Here is a 20,371-nt window from a genome sequence, read left to right as displayed (position 1 = left end):
CACTTCATTTCACTTTCCTTTGCTCTGTTCTATTCAGGCAGGCCCTAGATTGATTGATGATGGCCTGTTCGGTTGAGGATTCGTGTTTACTTCAGTTCAACAGAAACCAGCCGAGGGCACGGGTGGAAGCAGAGACAGTTGCCGGAAGGTGAAGGGACACCATCTTTGCCGATAGATGTGACAAACAGGCCGGAGGTGCCAGGAAAAGTCTTTGAAGGTTTAGACGAGAAAAAAACTGAGCCCTAGTCACACGCACACACAATACCAACGCGCTGCTAACTCTAATCATTGTCACACATTATACAGCGAGCATAGGTTGTTTGCGTTCGGTGATTTGGTTAGAGTGATTTATGATTATTTTTAACTACTGGACCTTTTCCGAGTACGTTTTTTTTTCGAGGGGATTGTGAACGGAGTGAACGATGACAAACAACGTAATGTCTAGTCGAAGAGCTAGACGTTCGACGACGAAGGAACGAGGAACGTTTTGAAAGGAGAAAAATGAATCCAAGCTTGACAGGTTCGTTTAACTGATCAACCTCTGGTGGGTTCAAATTTCCGGTATGAAATTCGATTTCGGGTTGGTTTGCCATGACAAACTCCTCGGAACCAGTTTTATAGATGTTTTGTAGTGGGTTTTTCATAGATCATTTCGATTTTATACAAACTGGCCTTTATGCATGCTACATGAAACCGTTTGACTTCATCGATTGAAAAAAGATAAACATTCTCTAGGAATATGAATTTGTTTTGTTAAAGGTTGGAGGTTAAATATCACAATTACTACTCATACGATACATCGCTAGCCAACGGGATGCCAAAAATGAAAAAAAGAACGCATGAAAAAATTGCGAAAAAGTATCTTCTAAGATTTAATTTGTCCATCTTTTTCGTGATTCTCTATCTCGTTGTGTAGTGATAAAAAGTAGAGCTAAGTCTATGACGATTTCATGTTGTAACTGAGAAAAACAAATATTATAATTCGTTACACTTCGAGAAGAGTCAAAGTATTCTACATGCAAAAATTCAAACGAATTTAACATCACTTATTACACACATATGCATACCCAAAAACTAAAAAAAATGAATCTCGATCGAAGTTGAACCATGTTAATCCTAAACTCAAAAAAACCTTCAGTAGATCACAAATACACTATCGAAAATTGATCGTTACCTGAAACAGAAAGAAAAGAAACATTAGTTTGAGACATAATAATTTGAAATCGGAATAATGATACACGTGACGTCGGATAGCAACATGGAATTCTATTTTGTAAGTATATAATCTATATCGGGTCATCCTATGTTTTTGTTAGAGATGGACAGATACGCTTTTTTTCAAACCCGATCCGCACCCGATCAAAAAAATTAATTTTATCCGTACCCGACCCGAACCCGAGAATAATTTTTGTTCAAAAACCCATGTCCGACCCGTACCCGATTAAAATCAAAATCTATACTCGTACCCGAACCGAAACACAACCTGGACCAGTGTAGACTTCGATGCGCAGGAAAATCATTTATTGTGACACTTTCTGTGGTACCAAATCTATACAGAAATCAGATCTGATATACATTGAACCTTATCATTGCGAAAGTCAAGGGCAAGGATATTAGAGACTAATTCAACTACGGTATGAAAGCTGTTTTGAAGTAGTTTTATATGTAAATGGTCTAATCTGAAACCTTTCTGCGCCTCTTGGTGATTGTTAAGTTAGAATTTTGTGAAAATTAAATTAGGAAAATGGCTCTTTTTCATTGAACTGAAATGATAGGGGCATAGTACATTCGAGAAAGTTGTGTAGTTTTTAAAGATAAATAACTTTAGTAACATAAAATTTTTGTAGAAATTTAAAATATATAAGCATTCTTACAAAAACTGGTTTTAGGAGACATTTCTCTGAAAATACTTTATGTGCTGAATTCTACTTAAGTTACGAAAATAGTACCTTCTGCAAATTTGTTTAACATGACTTTCTGAACAACTTTGTCAAAGTTACTCAGCCCCTATGTTGGCTCTGAACTAAAATAATATTTTTATCTCATTTTTTGGGAGATTATTCACGTAAATAAAAATGTCAAAAGATGGCGGCTTTCATTATAAGTAACTTTAGTGACGATAATGTACCTCGGGAAAAAACGTTTCTAATGTGGCTTACCGTAGTTAACAGCTTTTTGGCAATATTGGCATGTGGCCATCTGATTGTCATAGGTAACAAGTGATTTGCACGGAATTCTTGTATCTTGACCGAAAATCACATAAGAAGGTATAGGCCTCTTCAAGTGTATGCGTAATTAACGTACGCCATTTAGAATACCGGGGAAAAAATTCTTCCACTTTTCTTTTTCTATAGAGAGAATCTCTCCGTATTCGGATATAGTTTTGCGAATATATGAATCGGTGACGCTTGGAGGAAGATCATGCACACGCACTTCTATAGCACTATCTTCCATATATACTGGAATGTTGTACTTAATGTTCTCGTGCTCCACATAATGCACATTATTATTGTCTTTTGCGAATTGAGTTGCATCCAACTCTTTATAAAACTGGATGTAAAAAACATTATTTGTCTTATTGCATTGAAGTAAATGCACACGTTTAATGTCAAGATGCATTTGCTCCTTAAGCAAACCTTCAAGTTCTCGTATCGAAGATCGAATTTTGCACTGCCTGAAGTCAACAACAATTGTATTCTTCCGTGTCGGCGGTAGCTTTTGTTCGTTTGGTTCACTCATTTCGAGGTCGTCCTATTGTTCACTACACAATACTGTACTTGGTTTCTTCTGTCCCGAACGTAAGCGGTTTTATTTTATCGACTGACTTGGATGAGATGTGAAAGCGAAATGATTCTAATGTGTAATCAATAAAAAGCGTAAAATTGCACTTGGTTGCAGTACATCACCCTCAGCTGGTTCCACCATATGCAGAGCATAATCTTCAGGTTATGAATATTCTGAACTGCTGTAGATGATGATGCATGGCCGGGGTATCTAAACGTTGCCCGACGACGTCCTAACGGAACCACTTTTCATCGCCAGTAAGAATTCTATGAAAAAAAACCTGTTTCAATCCACCTAGTGGTGTAATGATGCCTTTCTCATACATAATACTGTAGTATTCTATTCAAAATGTTCTCCTTTGATTTTTGAAAGAATCGAAGCGATTGTTTGTGCATTAACTAGTATGACATAGAGAATGAAACAGTTCTCTGATCGGTTAGGCAATCCATTAGAAAACGAAGTGGAGTCACTATTATATGTGCTTCCAGCACCGTACCCGAGAACCGGTAAAATCGAAGTCGGTTCGTACGGCCACCAATTAACATGACGTACAAGCTCTACTAGTTTTTATTCTAAACGACAATTTAAATTTTTGTTGTATTCGAAAATATGCAGTGTTTTTAATAGGATCATAAGACCTTTCATTTGATCCTAAGATTGGGAATAACGGTTATGAATCCAGTTAAGAAAATTTTTAACGGTTCTTGTTTTGCCGGTTTAAGTGAAGGTGTACAATATTTAACACACTTTACCCTATAACTCTGAAACCGAAAGTAGGATCCAAATGAAATTCATAAATTCCGTATGGGACCTTTCATTTGAATTTAAGTTTGTGGAAATCGGTCAAACCATCGCTGAGAAAAGTGAGTGAGATCTATTTTGGAATATATGACCACTATTTCCGGTGCTTCCGGGACCGGAGACTGGAAACCAGGATAGCCGGAACCGATTTGTTTAGTTGCCTACTGATAATGGCTATCGATTTAGGTAGTTTAGAGACCTGTTTAGAATTTTTTTTACGGTTTTTGTTTCGCCGGTTTAAGTGACGTTGTACAGTATTGAACACACTTTACCATATAACTCCGGAACCAGAAGTCGGATCCGGATGAAATTCAGGAATTCCATATGGGACCGTGAAACATTTCATTTGGATTTAAGTTTGTCAAAATCGGTTTAGCCATCTCTGAGAAAACCTAGTGAGATTATTTGTTACATACACACACGCAGGCCAATTTTCCTAGTCGGTTTTTCAAGTGATTGCATAACTTTTCTTTATGAGAAAGGCAAAAACCTTATCATTTGTATCGTTGAAGCATTTGTACGCTCGTGAATAGACGAAATTAGACGTCTCTTGGCTTCAATTCATACGGCTCACAATTGCCTACCTTTCGCATCATTCCCATTGCTTTCCAACGTTGGCAAACTTTAGCTGACTGAGTAACATCGAGAGATTTTTCAAGTTTTTGTAGCGTTTGCGACAGCTCTTGATTGAGCCGTTCCTCCTGGTGGCGCTTCGGATCTTCGTTTTCCAAATCAAAATTTCCACTTCTAAACCATGAAAACTACGTTCGCTCAGCTAGAAAATGTCCCCCTTTTCGCTTCCACCAAAATACGATGACTTTCGACGGCTGTTTTATTCATATCTAAATAACTCCTCGCAAAAAAAAGTTTTTATTCGCCACAAAATTTTCATAGCGAAAAAAGTATTGTTGTTAAGTTTTTGGCTAAATGACACATAGTGGTTTTGAGACTGTGTGACAGTTGCTTTCCAACCCATATTAAGAAAGGTAATTCAATAAGGAAAAAATCTAGTTACGCCATCTGTAAACGGATAAAAAACCATTGCCGGTATCATGATTCAGAAATTATGAAAATCATGAAACGTGTCTTCTCATGAGATCATACCTATTATTAACAATATGATGAGCAAAATGATTTAAATCATGAAAATTTTTATGGGATTTGTTCACAAAATCATCAGTAATAGACATGGTCTCATGAGAATTAATGTTTCATACATTAAATATGTATACACTTATTAGGAGAAAGCTTTCAACATTGCTATAAAAACGGAGCAATATTTTTAATCGGTTCCATCCAGAACCGACCCATAGATCTTAAATAACTTGAACAACTATCACTTAAGTTTACGTTTCGTATTCGACTCATCAGTGCGTCAGCAGATTATGTTGAACTGCTGACGCAAACCTCCGGATCAACATAATCCGCTGAGCAGACGTAAAGTTAATGCTATTTGCAAGACACTTTTTTTGTACACATGAAGTGTAACGTCTAACCTGACGTCTCGAACGAAACAAGTTTCGGCTTACTGGCCGTACAGATTGTGGTAATTTGAAGGGGAAAAAAGTTTACTTTTACCCCCAAATTTATGCTAGGTGCACATAACCATTTTCACTTAAGTTTACGTTTCGTCTTCGACTCATCAGTGCGTCAGCAGATTATGTTAAAACACTATGTTTTCCTAATAAAAATTTATTGCACTTACAGTAAAGTTATGAATCGAGACACATTCCGATTTGTGCTAGCTACATTTTCGCTTACGTTAACCACGCCATTTTTATTTAATCATACCCTTTCCCGTAGCAAACATTAGTATTGAGTTTTATTTCAATCGCATTCGCATCAATCCGGCTATGTCTCTGACATGACCCCTCCACCTTTTTGATAGGTATGTAGCACTTAACTAATATAGAGCAACAGTCATCTTAGCTCCATTTGTCGTTTCCTATACGAAAACCATTAGTGAGAGTGAAATCTGCTGTCTCTTTTCGATAGATTGACTTTAAGGGTAAGATAAAAATAGGTACATTCGCTTCGAATTTTCGAGTCACTTTAACAGCAATTTTGAACCATTTTCGAACTATTTTTTTTAAGATACTACAGCCGAAACAAAGATATCGTATCCGATTTTACTACAATTCGTGGATAAAACGTCGAGTAATCGGCAAAATAACATGGCGTCTCTACCAATGAGATCGCTATTGGTACAGTAGCCTTAGTACGAATAGAAATGAAACTTTCAAAAACTCAAACAGTCACTTTAAAACTGTTGCAAACCCAACCACAAGGGGCGCTGCTATAAAATTATTAATATGGACCATGGCTTTGATTAAATGAATTGTAAAATAAGTAAAACAATATTTCCTATCTTATTGAAAACAACATCACAGATAATAGATCTCATAATACATAGAAATCAAAACAAAACAATCATCGGTTTGTGACCTTTCGGTTGGTAATCAAGAAAGTACAAACGAATCATTTCAACGAGATCATCGCATAAACAATCAGCCCGATTTGTGTATAAATATCAACAAAGCTACGACTTTTCAAGCGCTGGAAACTCTGAAGCAGTCCCGCAAATAGCAAAACCTTGGCACTGGATTCCAATTCTAGCGAACTGTTTCAACAGGCTTTGGGTTTTATTTTTATGACAGAGGATAATTTGATGGCTAATCTGACTATCGAAAAGTTATTTCAAGTCGAGACACAAGTGTCAAGCATCATGAATCATACAAACAGTTGTCGACCTACCTAAAAATAAAAATGCGCCGCAAAAAAAATTATTCGTTTGGCATTAACGCACATGTGATGACCGCGACAGACGGCAAAAAATGTTTAACAAATTTTTCGGGGTTCCAAAAATATGCCAGCATTCGAATCATCCACAATCGTGTGGTTGCTTTAATGTGTATCTTCTTTATCGTAATTGAAATTTAATTTTTCTCACAGTGTCAATCGAAAACGCTGCAGTTTCTAGCAATTAGCTCAGTGCACCGAAATCCTCGGTCTTGAAAACCAAAAACTTCTGCACTTTTGACTCGTACATCAACATCCCGTGGTTGACATTCTCTAAGACACAAGCAAAAGAAAGAAGAAAACACATACCAATCATGCTCGGTACCATTCCGCTAAAGTTGACCAATCAACCCACCTAAAATACAACAATTCGAAATAGCTTCCCCCATCCGTCAGGCAGATAAACCGAAAGCCATCGCCACGAGCTAACTGCCTCTCGATTAGCGTACCGGCACAAGACAAATGACCGATGTAGAGCTGAAATCTCTTCCGCTTTGCTCACTCCGTCCCACAGCGGAGCGGAGCCGAACCGGCGATCCATCAAGCAAGCCAACAAGCAGCGATGATTGGAAATAGATTCGGTTTTTATTTCTTTCCGATCAATTGTCGCTAAACGGTTCGCGTGCTGCTTTGCGATCTTCGATTGCAAGGAAAAGCTAAATATAGAACCTGTCTCTAGCCGCCCATCGCCCTTCATTCGGTCTAGCATGGTAATTGAGCCGTCTAACGGGCGGTGGGCAATAAATTTCTATCGACGACGCCGCAGCCACTCAAGCAGGATCGAAACGAGCGAGCGCCGCCGTCCGAATCAAATGAAATAAGAAAGCAACAAAGTACAATGAAAATGTCGCTGCCATCGTTCCGTTTTATCAGGATCCGTCACAGCGATAGCGAAAAACCGACGATACTTTCGGGTTTGCAGTGAGATTAAACTGCGCTTACACCCAACAGTGGTGGATGTGTCACGTGCCGCTGTCAGATGACGATTGCTTGTTCGCATTTTCGGCGTTTTGTGCTCAATTAGGCGTGTATATGTGAGGTGAATTTGCCGATATCGCGGCTGATTTCGCTAAGCCGGCCGGCCATGAAATTGAATTAATGTGGGAATAGAAAGCGAATCAAGAAATTTTTGTTTTACTGATGTGATGAAAAATAGTACGTTTCGTTCCGGAGAGTGTCACTGGTGGTCCACCCAATGGAAAATTTCTTTTACAACCGCAACACAAGCTATTCCAATCAGACTGTGTTTTGCTTTTAGAAACTATTTTATGGTTGGTTCGCGTATAAAAAAATATTGAGAGTAATCATATTATGCTTTATTTTACTTCGACTACACGCAACACGACCAGTGCTACCACATCTTCATTAATTTATGTATTTAACTATAAAAATTATTGGCCATTCGAAACTTTTTATTTTCATTTGCATTAAGGAGAGCTTCTCCTGTGAACGGGAGTTTTTACTCCCTAATTTCGAACGTTGATTACAAAAAAGCTATAGGCTATCTAGTTTTGAAACTTTATGTAGTAAATATTCTTTATTCAAGACTGCCACACTATTTACTTTAAGTATGTAGAAATATCTAATCACATACTATTTTCGCGGATCTAGGTTCGTTTTCAAGTCTCTGTGGATTGAAATATTACTCTCCAGAATCTATGTCGTTATACACTTCCTAACCAACATAATAAAACAGATCTTTGTGCATAATGCGCATAACTATTTTCCTATCCATCCACACCAAGTGACTAAAAGTTGTATCCAACATTATTCAATCATTTCCTAACAAAGAAAAACGCACTCTAATCTATTCGACAGCAATTGTATTGTATAAGTCGATTTACTTTGAATACCGTTCGAACCGAAAAAGTGACAGTCGATAAGTCGATAATGATTTTTTTCATTCAAATACTTGACTTGCTTATACAACAATTTTTTGTAGGATTTGTCACTTTTCGACTACATCCATTTGCAAAAAAAAAATTAAAAAAGTTTGGCCCTTTTCAAAAGACAATCTAGTTCATTTTTGGAAAAGTAAAATAAGCAAAGTGATTTTTTGTGACAAAGTGTTCACGTACAGCAAGTTTCAATAAAAACTGAAAGAGTGCTACCACCTCTGAATACGATTTATCGCGAAATTCTTTATTTGCTTCATAACGATACATATTTCGGAAGTTAATAAAACTTATTTGGTAAAACTGAAGAAATCGAAAGCTCTGCCCTACACTCCATATTCACCGGGCATTGCTCCATACGATTACTATTTGTTCCGACCGTAGGCGCATAGCTTGTCAGAGCAGCATTTCGAAAACTACATTCTTAGAAAAAATTAAATTTTGTTCTTGACGTAAATACAAGCCTGCCGTAATTTCTTTGATGATAACATGATAATGTTACATCTGTTAACATGTAAAAATAATTATTGTGTCGGTATCGATGTAAACTTTAGTTAAATTTATGACTTATCTTTACATGACTGAAACGATCAAAACTTGGTTCGATTCATTCATCGAATCTAATGCAGAATTATGTAAGAAATAAAACTTTTAACTCTTTCAACTATCAACATAGCATCATTCGCTGTTTTAAAGATCAAATGAAGCAAAATACGACGTCCAAAACAAGCTGCAACGTGTCAAAATAATCGCAGCAAAAGTGCTGAACAAAGTGTGAGTCTAGGACAGTGATTCCCAAACTGGTTCCTACAGCCCACTAGTGGGCGTTAGCTAATTTTTTGTAGGTAGTAAACTCAAAATTGTTAACAGGTCGCAAACAAGGATGGATTTTATCGTATCAAAGAACGCTCACTAGCAACTCTTCACACGATTCAATCAGTGCCATCAAAGAGAGACAGATATCATCGCAGCAACAACAACAAAACCAGCATGGTTCATTTAACATAGAATAGATACCAGTGCGAGAGCGAATTTCTCTCGATGACCTGTCTGAGAATCAAAGGTTAGCTCGCTGCTGTGGCGATTCTCTCTGAAGCAACAAACGGTCGCTTATTCTCGTTTCGCGATCCGATTCTGTATGGGCTGTGGATAGATGCGATAGAATCATTTTACTATTGCCGCTTATTCTAACTATGTGCATATAACCTTTGTATAAGTTGTGTCTATGAAAATGTATGTGAATGCTCCACACAAGGGTTTTGAAATATTGCAACCTAGTATGAGAATCATCAAGTCGAATCATCGATTCGATTTTCTGCGATAATTGTCAACTTGCGATTCTCTCCTGGTAAATTCCACACAGCACCAATCATTATCAGACTGTAATTTTTTTAAGGGCCGTAAAATACTCAGAGTATGAAGTGGAGCGAAGAAATGTAGAAAAATTCTCTCGCGGTTAATGCATTGAGAGACTCGAGTTCTTGTAACATCTTCTACCGGATTGAAAATGTTGTATACAATATTGATAAATATCGAGCAGCTTCTGTCAAATTTTCGACAATCACCAACACTGGTCGCAAATAGCGGGCTTCGATACTTAAAAAATCTTTCTGAGAAAGGCCCTGAGTAAAATGTATTCATGTCAAATTTGTATGGACATGTGAATAATATATCATTGCGAAAAACAATTACATTCCAATCTATCAGTTGCAGAAGTGATGTGGTTAGTGCGTCATTCAATTCTTGTGATATTTGTGAGAAAAAAAAACGAAAGTAAGTAGATGAAAATTTAAATGCTGTTACGGCCAAGAATTGGTCAAACAAGAATGAGTGTAAATAGTTTCAATGTTTCAGTAGAAGTTCATGTCACATCTATATTCCAAATTCAATTCATACAAAATACAGAAAAAAATGTGCCGAATTCAGACCCAAAATTCTGGTTCCCGGTTCAGAATTTAGGGTCATATCTAAAATTTCTGTCAGGAATTCAAACCCACAATCTAGGCCATGAATCGGAACTTATGTCCAAAACACACGAAAACCTATGTATTCCGGTCAGGAGTTCAGGTCTATAACCAGGTCCAAAATGCAGGCCTAAAATTCGGATCCCAGTTTCCGCACAAGAAGCCAGGCCCATGTTCTGAAACTAGGACCAGAATTCGGGTGGAGAGTCAAGGTTTCAGGTTCAAAAACTCTGTCAGGGGTCAGAATTCTGGCCCAGAACCAAAGTCCAAGTCTAGGTCGAAAATTTAATTTCCAGAATCCAGATGCAGAATTCAGGATCAAGTGAATCATCTCTATCAATAATTTTGTTCCAGAATCTGAGTAAAATTTCACATTTTAGATAAAGACTAAGAATTCCGGTCCAGAATCTAAGTCTCGATTTTAGGTTCAGAATTCAGATTCTGCACTTGATCATAAATTCATGTTCAGAAGTTAGGTCAAGTACAGAGATGTCAGGTAAAAATTTCAAATATCTTCAGACAGGGTTGCAAAAATCTGCAGTTAGAAAGTATGTCTTGCTGGCAGCAATTTCGGTAAGCTGACGTGGCGAGCAAAAAAAAAGGTCGCGACAACTTCAAAAGTCTGTAAATTTTGACGAAAATCTGCGAAAATTTTTAAAAAGTCTGCAAAAAATTTTAAAAAGTCTGCAAAAGGCTGCACAACAAAAATTGTCTGCAGTCTGTATGAAATCTGCAGATTTACAGACAAATCTGCAGATCCGGCATCTCTGGTCAAGCATCTCAATTCAGGTCCAGGTTCAGAGTTCCAATTATAGTACGGAATCCTGGTCTGGAATTCAGATCTTGGCTTAGAATCCATGTACAGAATCCAGGTCCAGGTTAAGAATCCAAATAAAGAATTCTGTATCACTTTCAGAATACAGATTCAGGATCCAAGGTCAGAATGCAAGTCCAGAACTCAGAAATCCAGAAACCACTAGAAATCACTATCAACGAGCAACTTTGCACGACGAAGATTGGAAAGTTTATGTCACTGGAGTGCTGTCAACCTGGCTCTAACAATCGTCATATATTGAGTGTCTGAGAGCCGATCTGTCATAACTTAAATTCTCTTGATATAAACATTGAATTAAATTCATTCACACCAAAAACTCCGAAGTCCGATGACTTTTACAAAGAACAATGAACTTCATCAATTTATGTTTATGTTAGTACTCTCATGGAATTTTTTTTACTTCAACAGGGAATAGGAGAATGAGACAGAGAACAAAATGCATCACCTGTCTTTGACTGAGTATACTTCTACTTGGTCATATAACTATCGAATATCTCATTTGACAGATACTTTCATCGCACCGATTACAGTTGACGATGATTTTAGTCAGTCTGTCAAGGTCATTTGACATGACTGACAATTTGCAGCTCTGTCCTTAATCGCAGAAGACTTCCGGCTAGAAAACAACTTGGTATTTGATCTGACTGTGCACTGATCGGTTGAGTTCACAGCTTAGTTGATCCCCTGTATCATTTATATTCTATTTTATATTTAAATCTCGAGTTAACTGCAAAAATGTTGATTGTCGCAGAACTTTAACAATTTTTTTCTACTTGGTGGGCAGTAGAACGAATAATATATTTAAAATGAGTATTCGACCAAAAAAGTTTGGGAACCACTAGTCTAGGACTTTTATTTTTTTAATTTATTTTGCCAATGCTCAACGTTTAGAACGAGAACACCTTCATTTCATTTCTATACAAACGGTGGGGCGAATACTAGATATGTTTAATTTAGAAAAGGTCATAAACGGCTTTCGGCGATAACGGAATCTTTTGGAACACTGCGAATCTAAAGCTGGTTTTGACAGAGGACTAATTGGCCGTACTCCAAGATATTGCACCGTGTTCGTGTTGCTTCGGTAGCCGATACGAAACGACGAATAAATCTTAGAATGCAATGTCGAAAAGATTCAATTTATTATCCACGTTTATGATTCGTTGTACCCAACTTCGACCCAAACAATAAATTAGAAACAGCATTTCGTTTTCAATTAATGTGGAAACTCTGGAAGTTCTAGTTGAAACAGCGTATCATATTTTGAAAAGATGACCACATCCAAAAATAGAAAGTAAAATTAATCGCAATAAACCAATGCACACGACAATGACGAAGTGTGCTGTGTGTACGAGATCTAGCTGCTCAGTTCAAGCTTACTTGAAATCTAACTACTGGATATGCCGAATCAAATAAATAAACCTTACGATGATTTAATTTACCACACTGTATGAAGTTCTAACGCGATTTGAAGGGGACGCGTGGTGTTTCGCGACACGCTTAACCGGATTGATCCGCTTCGACCGTTAATTAAACGTATTAACTTTTAACAAAATCCAACCCCCCTCCCCCTTTCCACCCATCAGAGGACCAATTAGGGTCTGTACCGCCAATAAAGCTTAACACAACTCACGTCGCAATCACGATTGAAGAAAAAAAGAAAACAACGTTATGAGAGCCAATTTGCAATCATTAGCTCAGCTTACATGCTAGTGGCGAATGTGAGTGCCGTGTACAATAATATTCACATTCTGTGATATCCATCACCAGTAAGGCAGTGAGAGAGCGAGAGAGTAAGATAATTTGAAAAAATAGCACCTCGTGGTTTTGCAATATGCACAATTTACGATCGTCACCTACGGTCTGCCGGCCCGGGATCGATTACCGAAATGCTTGTTGTTGATACACCGAATGTCTCTTTCCTGAGCACAAGAATATAAACATTTGAGGCGCTTCATTCAGCAAGCCAGTTGCCTGGGACCGGGCCGTCGGAGCAAGAAACGCTTGTTTATTTAATCCACCACCAGTGAGATTTTTCTTTTGAGGCGAGAATCACATTGAACTTGAAACCGGCGTTTTGTTTATTATGGCTTTCGAATTTCCGCGTGACTTGCATTCAGATGTAGGAGAAGGTGACGATACCAAAACCTTCGAGAATGAAGAATATTTCGTCAACCAGTCAGAGTAAAATCTCCGGTATCTCCCGCTCAAAGTTCCGACTTCAAATATAGGAAAGCAAATCATCGGCGGCACTCGTCTCCGACCGATAAGTGAAAAAAATTCTTTTTAATAGTGATCGGGCATTTAGTGTACGTGAGAATATTATTTATTTGTTTTTCATTACGGACTATCTAAAATATAGCACCAGAAACAAAACTGAACAGTGAAATAAGTCATGTTTCAACGAGCCATAACTGCCCTCGGGATCTTAGAGCTAAGACAGTGTGCCTTATTCAATAAATCTTATTTCGCGCGTATTTAGAGTTAAATCGCGTGAAATAATAGATCACGCGGTTTATTTTTTCGGGAAACGCTTTTGATCGGTTGACGATGGCGTCACGATATGCTTATGGGAAATAATTAGATGAATTTTAGTCAGTAGATACGGATTGTGGAAATGTGACACTTTTCAGTCTAGCGCAAAGCAAACAACGTATTCCGTTGTTCATCCTTGAGTTGGATTATTGTTCCCGACAGGTGTTTTTATCGTTCTTTTCCTATGCAAAATATTCACCAAGTAAACCTCGGTCCACCTGTCCCGGTGATATAAGTCCACCAAACAGGTAAGCCGTCTGGCATCTGGCGAAATTATTTACAACCAAGAATTGATCCACTGGTTTCCTGTTCCATGTCGTAAAAGGCCACAAAAATAGGCACTCCCATGTCAAGGTGTATTTCCGTGCAGGAGGTTTAATAATGCAGTCGTGAACCGAATTTCTTGGGTTTTGCCCTTACTGTATTAAGGGGTTACACCAATGTAGAAAAAAAGAGAAGGACTTTTTTGGGGAGTTATTTTGGGATCCAAAAAATGGAGTGATCCAAAGAATGGAGTAATCCGAATTTTGTATAAAGCACTTTTCAATATGTATATTTAAGTACAAAAACGTGATTAATCCACCTAGCAGTGAGATGATACCTTTTTTTATCAATCCGCATATGTTTTTTGCATGGATATTCTTAGGTGTTTTAGTTCTCATTATTTTAATTATTGTCGTTTTAAACGGCAAATTGAGATTTTAATCACTCAATACCCTATAATGTCGAGGTTGCAAATCAGATCGAATTTGAATCTAAACGTGTGACAATCGGTTGAACATTCCATGAGATGTCGAAGAAAGTTTCAGTTTAGAGTTTACGGTTATTTACGGTACTTCCAGAGCCGGAATTCAGGAACCAGCATAAACCAAAACGATTCGTATGGCCAAAAAATGAATATGACGAAATTGCAATAGTTTTCAGTCCAACTTTGAAGCTTTTTAGAAGTGTCATCTTCTATATCGGCTTGAATTTTAAAACTCATCACCCTGTAATTCCAGAATCGGAAATCAAAATCGGATAAAATTCATTAATTTTGCATGGGACCATAAATCCTTTAATTTGAATTTTTGTGTTTGAAATTCATTTTTTTGAGAAAACGATTGGATACTGCAACCGGAATTCAAAATCAGTGTAGCCGAAGTCAGTTAAATTCACTTTCGTGGAAATGCCGCCAAGCCGCCATTTTGTTTTTCAATTTTTAAAACTGATCATTTTTTTTTGTACTTAAATAGACATATTAAAAAGTGCTTTATACAAAATTGGGATTACTCCATTTTTTGGATCCCAAAATAATTCCCCAAAAAAGTCCTTCTCTTTTTTTTTCGACAGTGGTGTAAACCCTTAAGCGAAGCTCTGGCACAGTGGACGATATCATTCTTCGAAACTTGTGGGATTTAAATATTAAAGCATTTAAAAAAAAATCCTTCCATGGTTCGCTTGGTTGGTAAACGACTGGACAATGCGCAATTCTGGCTCCAATGTGGTTCTTAGCCTCTTGTCCAGTAACTCCTATCCCTAACTTCCCGCGGTGCCGGCTGGGGTACGAGTAACCATAGGAAAGATCGGGTAACCAACCCCGGTGGGACCTTGGTCGTATGCTGACAGGGGGGCCTAGGCAACGAACAAAGGACTACGATTGGAAGCTTGGCACATGGAACTGCAAATCGCTTGGCTTCCCAGGATACGACCGAATGCTGCATGATGAGCTTCAAATCCGCGGCATCGAACTTTGTTGGACGGGACAAAAGGTGTGGAAAAGTGGACATCGAGTGGCTACCTTCTACCAGAGCTGCGGCACAACCAACGTTCTAGGAACGGGATTTGTAGTGTTGGGCAAGATGCGCCAGCGCGTGATAGGATGTGCGTATTGAAGATCAAAGGCCTTTTCTTCAATTACAGCATCATCAATGTGCACTGCCCACATAAGACAAGACCCAATGACAAGAACGAAGCATTTTACGCGCAGCTGGAACGAACCTACGACAGCTGTCCACGGCGGGATGTAGAACTCATCGTTATCGGCGATATGGATGCTCAGGTAGGCCGGGAGGCAATGTACAGGCCCATGATCGGGCCGGAGAGCCCGCGCACGGTAACAAACGACAATGGTCAACGATGCGTAAACTTTGCAGCCTCCCAAGGAATGGTAGTTCGAAGCACCTTCTTCCCCCGCAAAGATATCCACAAAGCCACCTGGAGATCACCCGATCAACATACGGAAAATCAAATCGACCACGTCCTCATCGACGGACGATTCTTCTCCGATGTCATCAATGTCCGCACCTACCGCAGTGCCAACATTGATTCTGACCTCTACCTTGTCGCGGTTTGTATGCGCTCAAAACTATCGACGGTGCACAACACTCGTCGCACAGGAACGCCGGGATTCAATCTCGAGCAGCTGGGTAGCATTCGTACTGCAGAGGAATACGCGCAACAACTGGAGCAAGTGCTATCAACGGAAGAGCAGCTTGGCGCGGCGGCTCTTGAAGACGGCTAGAGGAACATAAGGTCCGCCGTAGGTAGCACTGCAGCAACCGTACCAGGTACGAGGTTATCGAATCGAAGAAATGACTGGTTTGACGGAGAATGTCAGCAGTTGGTCGAAGAAAAGAATGCAGCAAGGGCGAGGATGCTGCAACACCGCACGAGGGCGAACGAGGAACGATACAGACAGGCACGGAACAGACAGAACACGGTTTTCCGGTCGAAAAAGCGCAACCAGGAAGACCAAGATCGCGAAGCGATGGAACAGCTGTACCGCGCAAATGATACACGGAAATTCTATGAGAAGGTGAACCGCTCACGTAGGGGCTACACGCCACAGGCCGAAATGTGCAGAGATACCAGTGGTAACCTTCTCACGAACGAACGTGAGGTGATCGACAGGTGGAAGCAGTACTATGACGAGCATCTGAATGGCGAAGCACAAGATACAGAGAACGACACAGGAATCAATCTGGGTGCACGCTCAGCCGACGACAGATTCCCAGCACCTGATCAGTCGGAGATAAGTGAGGAGATCAGCAATCTGAGGAACAATAAAGCCGCGGGCTAAGACCAATTACCAGGCGAGTTGCTCAAACATGGACGACAGGCACTTTCTAGAGCGCTACACTGGTTGATTTCTACGATTTGGAAGGAGGAGATTTTACCGCAGGAATGGATGGAAGGAGTGGTATGTCTACAAGCTACTCTCCCAAAACCTTTGCCGTCGTCCATCACCAATAGCTAAGAAATTCGTAGGGCCGTACCAAGTGGGATTTACTGGAGCCCGCGCCACAACGGATCACATGTTCGCGATACGACAAGTACTCCAGAAGTGTCGTGAATACAACGTACCCACGCATCACCTATTCATTGACTTCAAAGCGGCATACGACACAATCGATCGAAAACAGCTGTGGCAGATCATGCACGAATACGGTTTCCCGGATAAACTGACGCGATTGGTCAAAGCAACGATGGATAGAGTGATGTGCTACGTCCGAGTATCTGGGACGCTCTCGAGTCCCTTCGAATCTCGGAGAGGGCTACGGCAAGGTGATGGACTCTTTTGTATCTTGTTCAATATAGCTTTAGTAGATCGCCACGAATGGCACAATCTTCCGAAAGTCCGTACAACTTTTTGGCTTCGCTGACGATATTGATATTGTGACACGTAACCTTGAGAAGATGATGGAAACCTACATCGGACTGAAAGCTGAAGCTAGGCGTATCGGACTGGCCATAAATGCGTCGAAAACAAAATACATAAGAGGAAGAAACTTTTCTCAGAAACGGTGACGAATATCGAAAAACCCAACTGACAATCTATCAGAAAATTAATTTAGATTATGCTGTGAAAATTTTAGAATGTTTCATTGACTTTAGCGGTCGGAAAACTCTTTTTTTCTGAAGGAAGAATGGCATAGCTGAAAACGGCAACTTTCAACTTGTTCATTGAATATCTCGCCATCAAAGGCATGCATCAAAAATCTATCCTGAAAATGTATAGATAACTTAATTTAGATGCGATTAGTGCATAAAAACATAGGTGTTGTCACGATAAAAATAAAGTGAATGTAATTTTTGTGAAGGTAAGTCGATTTCTATGCACGCGTCATTTTTTCTGCTCCAGTTTCCTGGTAACGTAACGAAAAATGAGGCCTCAGCCCTTAATGACCAGTAGGTCGCGTATAACCACGTGGCTCGCTCTGCGTATTACATTTCCCTCCATGCTCTCTCGCAAATGTGCAAAATGACTCGATGTGGCCGGGTTGCCAAGAAAGTTTTGATATTTTCGGTTACAAGTTTGACTACATTACATAAAATCCAACAAAGCTACCGCTTGTTTGGCAGCCTTTTTGAGCCGATTTTGTTTCTCTCTCATGTTTCGTTACGTTACCAGGGAACAAAAATGGCGCCGCTATAGCAATCGACCTACGTTCACAAAAATAACTTTCACTTCATTTTTATCGCGACAACATATATGTTTTTATGCACTAAATCGCATCTAAATTAAATTATCTAGACATTGTCAGAATAGATTTTTGATCCATGCTTTTGAAGGCGAGACATTCAATGAACAAGTTGAAAGACGGCGTTTTCATTTATGCAATTCTTCCTTCAGAAAAAAGATTTTCCCGACCGCTAAAGTCAATGAATCATTCTGAAATTTTCACAGAATAATCTAAATTAATTTTCCAAGAGATTGCCAGTTGGGTTTTTGCCTTTCTCATATAGAAAGGCTATGCAATCACTGTAAAAATCAACTTTTTAACCGAGGCCCGAAGGGCCGGATGTCATATACCATTCGACTCAGCTCGACGAACTGAGCAAATGTCTGTGTGTGTGTCCGTGTGTGTGTATGTAACAAAAATATGCACTCACTTTTCTCAGAGATGGCTAAACCGATTTTCACAAACAAAAATTCAAATGAAAGGTCTTATAGTCCCATAGCCTGCTATTGAATTTCATTCCGATCCGACTTCCGGTTCCGGAGATATAGGATGATATGTACCAAAAAAATGGAAAAAATATGCACTCACTTTTTTCAGAGATGGCTGAACCGATTTTCACAAACTAAGATTCAAATAAAAGGTATTATGGTTCCATAGCTTGCTACTGAATTTCATTTGAATGTGACTTCCGGTTCCGGAGTTATATGGTAATATGTGAAAATTTGAGAAAAAGTTTACACTCAATTATCTCTGAAACAACTCAACCGATTTTCGCAAACTAAGATTCAAATGAAAGGTCTTATAATATCCTTATTTGTAGAACATTTTATCTGGATCCGACTTCCGGTTTCGGAACTAAAGCGTGATAAGTGACTTACATATGCACAAGTAACAGAAACGCAGGTTCGTTTCGTTTGTTAGATTTCGTTTAATTGGTTTAATCGAAATAGAGCATGAGATAGTAAGTATAGGTTTAACTATGTTCAAAACTGTTAAAATTTGTAGGTCATATTTGTTGGTAGCAAACGAACCAATTTCGGTTATTCCGTTAATCTGAATCCGGTTTCGGGAGAATTGGAAATAGTAGTTAAAAACTGCCATAAGGGTCTCACTCACTTTTCTTGGAGATGGCCAAATCTATTTTCACAAACTTATAGGTTCAAAAGAAAAGTCTTACAGTTTCATACGAAATTCCTTCATTTGTTGTGGATACTTCTTTCGGTTCCGGAACTACAAATTAAACAGGATTTGTAGAGTTTGTGAGATTAGGTCTGAACAATTTTTCCTATTTCTATTCAATGAACAGTTGTTTTTGCGAATTTCACGGTTATATTTATGATCTAATGAGTAATATGAGAAAGGCATCATTACAGCACTAGGTGAATTAAAATAAGTTTTTTATATTCGTCATCGTTTCTGAAAAAATCAGATTTGAAGCGTGAAAATGGCCCTCTAAATCACCCTAAAAGACACTGGCCTCAGACCTTAAGAGTGTTTGTGGGGAGTAAAATCGATACGACGTTATTCAGAATAAGGGCGAATGAATGCCTCTAAAAAAGGTGGTGGAATGTGAAATTTATAGGAGAAGGGGGGGGTTGAAGGATAAATTGTTTATATGATCGAGCATTACTCCCATACAACTCAATCGAAAATTGAAGTGAAAATTATGATTATTGTGCGATCTGAGATGGGACATTGGCCATGCGCATTTTGAACATGTACGGAGTATTGTTCAATCGGTTTGTCGTCACTACGATCTGAACATTTCAATGGGCAGGACAATTTCCAGAATATTTTTGCCTTGCCTTCACGAAACATTTTTGATCAACGCTCGGTAATTCAGCTAATTCTGAATAACTACCTTTGATTTTGCTAACGATATTTCCTTAGAATGTCCATTTTCTACATTTTAATACACCACTAAAATAGTACTGTCGTGATCGATAGAACTGCATATCGCGGTAATTCTATACCGAACGCCTTTAATCAAACCTTCGACCGATAACACAATGGCATTACCCCATAAGCGATAGCATTTCGTCAGGAAATCGGACATTTCAATCATTCACTATGAGAATGTCATCAAGTACCTGCTTGGACCCTCAACAACAACAACAAAAAAACACCGTTGATAATAAACAACTCACTTGCCCAGGTCATCCATCATTTCGATTGCCGATACAGTTTATCCCTCGAATGACGTTCCATCCTTTAGGAGGAAAATTACGTGCGACTGGGCGTCGTCCCGAGACCGCACTGGGTACCAGCCAAAGCCAATTTATCAGATCTCCCGTTCTGCGTGTGCCTCACAGAGAC

General features: G+C 39.0%; 2 protein-coding genes across 7 annotated transcripts in view; one reads left to right on the top strand and one right to left on the bottom strand.

Moving 5' to 3' along the window:
• Positions 1 to 20,371, bottom strand: part of LOC131437950 (hepatic leukemia factor) — a 421,032-nt gene that overhangs the window by 369,144 nt on the left and 31,517 nt on the right. The window lies entirely within an intron of this gene.
• On the top strand, positions 16,208 to 16,972 carry LOC131437952 (uncharacterized). The gene has a single exon (XM_058607654.1). The coding sequence runs from the start codon at positions 16,246 to 16,248 to the stop codon at positions 16,669 to 16,671; it is 426 nt and encodes a 141-aa protein (XP_058463637.1). The 5' UTR covers positions 16,208 to 16,245; the 3' UTR covers positions 16,672 to 16,972.

This window comes from Malaya genurostris, chromosome 3, assembly GCF_030247185.1.
Source record: "Malaya genurostris strain Urasoe2022 chromosome 3, Malgen_1.1, whole genome shotgun sequence".
NCBI classification, from domain to species: domain Eukaryota; kingdom Metazoa; phylum Arthropoda; class Insecta; order Diptera; family Culicidae; genus Malaya; species Malaya genurostris.
This window is presented reverse-complemented; position numbering and strand designations above follow the sequence as displayed.